General features: G+C 37.0%; 1 protein-coding gene across 1 annotated transcript; it reads left to right on the top strand.

The window, feature by feature from the left end:
- Positions 1-1,620: 1,620 nt before the first annotated feature.
- Positions 1,621-3,389, top strand: LOC141405674 (uncharacterized). Its single transcript, XM_073990284.1, has 3 exons — positions 1,621-1,783; positions 1,844-2,275; positions 2,342-3,389. The coding sequence occupies exons 1-3, from the start codon at positions 1,720-1,722 to the stop codon at positions 3,352-3,354; spliced, it is 1,509 nt and encodes a 502-aa protein (XP_073846385.1). The 5' UTR covers positions 1,621-1,719; the 3' UTR covers positions 3,355-3,389.
- The last annotated feature ends 1,566 nt before the right edge of the window (positions 3,390-4,955 follow it).

Below are 4,955 nucleotides of genomic sequence, written 5' to 3'. Positions count from 1 at the left end.
TATCCACCTTATCCAAATAACAAAGAAATATTGTCCGCGTTATCCAAATAACATGTAAATATTATCCATGTTATCCCAGTAACATGGAAATATTATCCACGTTAACCCAATAACATGGAAATAGTATCCACCGTATCCCAATAACATGGAAACATTATCCACGTTATCCATACGACATAAAATGTTATCCACGTTATCCAAATGACATGAAAAGTTATCCAAATACCATGAACATATTATCCACGTTATCCAAATTAACATGGAAATATTATCCACGTTATCCAAATAACATGGAAATATTATCCACGTTATCCAAATAATCTGGAAATATTATCCACGTTATCCCAATAACACGGAAACATTATCCACGTTATCTAAAAAACATGAAAATATTATCCACATTATCAAAATATCATGGAAATATTATCCACCTCATCCAAATAACAATGAAATATTATCTACGCTATCCAAATAAAAAGGAAATATTATCCATGTCATACCAAATTACAAGTTATCCAAATAACATGGAAATATTATCCACGTTATCCCAATAACATGGAAATATTATCCCCCTTATCCAAATTACAAAGAAATATTGTCCACGTTATCCAAATAATATCTAAATATTATCCATGTTATCCCAGTAACATGGAAATATTATCCACGTTATTCCAATAACATGGAAACATTATCCACGTCATCCAAACGACATGACATGTTATCCACGTTATCCAAATGACATGAAAAGTTATCCAAATACCATGAACATATTATCCACGTTATCGAATTGACATGGAAATATTGTCCACGTTATCCAAATAACATGGAAATCTTATCCCAATAAAATTTATATATTATCCACGTCATCCCAAACATGAAAATATTATCTACGTTATCTAAATAACATGAAAAATGTATCCACGTTATCCAAAGAACATGGAAATGTTATCCACATAACCCAAATTACATGCCAATATTATCCACGTTGTCCACAAAACATTAAAATATCATCCACGTTATCGAAATACATGGAAATATTATCCACGTTATCAAACTGACATGAAGTGTTATCCAAATAACATGAAAGTTTTATCCACCTTATCCAATTGATAGGGAAATATTATCCACGTTATCCAATTAACAGGGAAATATTATCCACGTTATCCAAATAAGATTAAAATATTATCCACGTTATCTAAATAACATGGGAATATTTCCAAATAAAATTTTTGTATTATCCAAGTTATCCAAATAACAAGGAAATGTTATTCACGTTATCTAAATAACATGAACAATTTATCCACGTTATCCAAATAACATGAAAATATTTTCCACCCTATCCAAAAAAACAAGGAAATATTATCCACGTTATCTAAATAACATTGAATTATTATCCACGTTTCCAAATAGCAAGGAAGTATTATCCACGTTATCCAAATAACAAGGAAATATTATCCACGTTATCCAAATAACAAGGAAATATTATCCACGTTATCCAATTCACGAACTATTATCCACGTTATCCAAATACCAAGGAAATATTATTCATGTTAAGCAAGTAAGAAAAAATGATCCACATCCCGACCTTCTCTTTACGAAAAAAATTTTGATATCAAAATAAAAATTGACATTTCAAATACTTATCAGTTTTTTTTTCGTTTTATTTCTTGCACCTCCTTTATATTTTACCGGAAGTATTTGTATAGCCCCTTTAATACGATGGATACCACTGCCACAAAATTCATTTCAAACAGCCTAAATCTGCCACTCTTCATGGCATCAAGTGAGTATGGAGCATTGGATTTCTCACACGATATTATAAACTAAATTCATTTCCTTTTAGGGGTGCGTTTCAGAAAACCTATAGAACGGAATACGATAAAGGGCTATATAGGCAACAGAAAGTCACTATATCTTTCTGAACTTGAAGATGAGAATAATGAAGCCAATGATCTATTCAGGTTACGCAAATATCATTATCTTTTTTCCAGTGCACAGGATACAAAAATGCATCCTTGTGTGGATAGGATTGAAAATCCCAATACCTCTTCAACGAAAGAAAAGTCGTGGCAATTGCCTCCAAACCGATACAAGCAGGACTATAGACCCTTTGAGTGTAGAACTGGTCTAAAGGGAGCGTATTGGCGCAAGCTGCCTACAACCAAGCCATTAAAGAGGATCGCCAAGAAACCCAACTATCGTCTATACGATTTACCCAAAGAAACAGAGAAAATGGCCACCTCATGCCATTGTCACAAGGGACAATTTTTATCAAGTAAGGAATCTTCAATTTTCCACTATTCCCTGATGGCTGCTACTTAACTTAAAATCTATATTCTAGATGCCAGAGAAAAGAGAGCCACCACTAGGTGTATGATAGCAAATCCTTTGACAGCCTATAAAGATCCTAAGGAACCAGCACCCAATACCTATAATCCCAAGCCAGTAGGAAAAACATACATCAGCCCTAATTTATCCAACCTACATCCTAATCCCCACATATTCTATCGCAAATCAATCGTACCTCTAAAGCCCAACAGCATTCACAGGCCTCATATAAGTTTTCTACCCGGACCAGGACGTTATGAAACAAGATATCGCAACATTTGCCCCTGTCCTGCAAAACGTAAATACCTACCCGAACTAGAGTTATTGGTAGAACGTGAAAAACGCCACAAGTTTCGTCGGTTGCCATATACAAAACTGAAAGCAAGTCTTTATTGTTCGCCAGATTGGCGTCACATTAAGGGTGGAGGTTACAAACGTCTATTTGCCGCCACCACTGGACCCCAAAAACGTTCCGTCGTCGCTGAAGATATAGCCAAAGGGAAAGCGAGATTAGTAAAACTATTTCACGATGCCAAATACATTAATATGATATTGGATCCTCCACATGATGTGGGCACATTTCGTGAGGAACCAATGCCCCAATTACCAACACGTATCACCTTCGATCGCATGGTAAAAGTTATAATACGTAAACAGCTGCGCAGCAATCGTAAACTTGCATTCGGTTCAAGTGTTGACCGTTGGAAAGATGATGAACGTCCTGCTGTGTTAACAGCACAACAAGTTAAAGAGCTGAAGGAGAAATTACCCGTCGACAGAAGAATTCAAAATAAACCCGTTATGGTGAAGAAGCAGGAGGAAATCAAAACGAAACTTTTAGAAACTCCCGTTCATATGCTACCGAACTATGTGCCAAAATTACGTAAACGTTTATTCAAGTTTTCCCCCATGCCTAATGCCAAAATTCTTACAAGTGAACGGGATATAAGACCTGCAGAACCAGCAAAACATGGCTACTTTTTCCAACCTTTAAATGAGACATTATTTTTCAAGGCTGTAAAATAAAAGCACGAGGTGAATAAATAATTGTAACCGCAAAATATTTTCTGGTGGCGGGATGAACTTGTAAAAATATGTCATATGAAACGGTAAGGTTTCGTGGGGTGGGGTTGTCTCTGAGAATTCCATTGACAAAATTCGATCAATTTTGGCAGTTATTTGGGTGATGCGGATAACTGTTGCACGTTATTTGGAAAAGTGGCTAGTATTTGTGGATAATGTGGATAATGATTCGACGTTATTTAAATAATTCGGTGCCACAGTGGTGCAATGGTATGCACGTGGGATCAATTCCCCGGACTAAACAAGACTAAACACCAAATTTCAGCACGTTCGGTAAAAAATGTGGTAACCTTCAAAATACCAAAATTGGAAATTGGGGAGGCACCGTTCCTTGGGGGCTATATCAAAACGTCGACATATATGTACCTAAAAATTTCTGAAGGAATGTTGTTAGACTCAGAGAAGACTGAATACCAAACTTCCTATATTTCGGTAAAATCTTCAAAATACCGAAAATCAAGAGGTACGTTTCTATGGGGGATATAAAAATACTGATAATTCTCTTCTAGAATATTTTATAACCCCATAGATGACAAAATAACAAATGTCTGTCTTTCGGTGGGATATTGACGTCACAACCTTCAGAATTACGAAAATCGGGAGGTACTGTTCTATGGTGGCTATATCGAAACGTGGACCTACTAACTTGCTTAGCTGGCCCTTTACAGAACATTTGTTCCATAGACCGAACTAAGAAAAGATCTCCAATTCTCTGTGTTTAGTGCTTCGCTTTCTGGAATACCGCGCCTTGTCATCTCTTCATCCACCTGTTTGCGCCATATGTTCTTTACCCTGCCAATTCTGCGTGCACCGCCTTGTGGCTCGCATTTATACGCCTTTTTAGCGGGTTCATCATCGCTCATTCTTATTATATGGCCTAGCCAACGTAGATCTTTCGAAGCATTTTCCTCTCAAACACGCCAAGCACTGCCTTATCTGCTTGCGCAAGTACCCAGGCTATGGAACCATACATCAGCACAGTATCAGTGTTTTGTAAAGCGTTATTTTTGGTTGACGAGATGTGGCTTTGTTTTTGAAGTGCTTACTTAAACCAAACTAGCATCTCTTGGCCAATACAATTCTTCTTTTTATTTCACAACTAATGTTGTTTTGTTGTGTTTACGGTGGTGCCGAGGTATACGAAGTCTTTTACTTCAACAGTTGGTCCGATCTGAATGGACGCATTGCGTGTCGACACCATCAGCTTGGTCTTCTCGCCATTTACCGCCAGACCCAATTTAGCAAATTCTCCTTCGACCTTCATAAAGGTATCGGTTACTTATTTTACTGATCGTCCCATGATGTCTATATCATCAGCATAAGCAAGTAACATGTGGCTATTGGTGTAGATTGTGCCACTTCTTTTGACGTTTGCCTCACGTATAACCTTTTCCAGCAGGATGTTGAAGAGATCACACGAGAGGCGTTCTCCTTGCCTGAAGCCTCTTTTGGTACAAAATTCTTCGGAGAGGTTTTTTCCTATTTTAACTGAAGATCTTGTGTCAGTTAGAGTCATTTTACAAAGCCGAATGACCTTTGCGGGG

Source organism: Musca autumnalis, unplaced genomic scaffold (genome assembly GCF_047663935.1).
Source record: "Musca autumnalis isolate F117 unplaced genomic scaffold, ASM4766393v1 scaffold_5, whole genome shotgun sequence".
In the NCBI taxonomy this organism is placed as follows: Eukaryota; Metazoa; Arthropoda; class Insecta; order Diptera; family Muscidae; genus Musca; species Musca autumnalis.
The sequence above is the reverse complement of the archived record's forward strand: the minus strand, read 5'-3'. Positions and strand labels throughout refer to the sequence as shown.

Coding starts and splice junctions, on each gene's coding strand:
- LOC141405674 (XM_073990284.1), top strand. CDS start 1,720: ATGGATACCACTGCCACAAAATTCATTTCAAACAGCCTAAATCTGCCA. Junction 1,784..1,843: donor GCCACTCTTCATGGCATCAA/GTGAGTATGGAG, acceptor ATTTCCTTTTAG/GGGTGCGTTTCAGAAAACCT. Junction 2,276..2,341: donor CAAGGGACAATTTTTATCAA/GTAAGGAATCTT, acceptor TCTATATTCTAG/ATGCCAGAGAAAAGAGAGCC.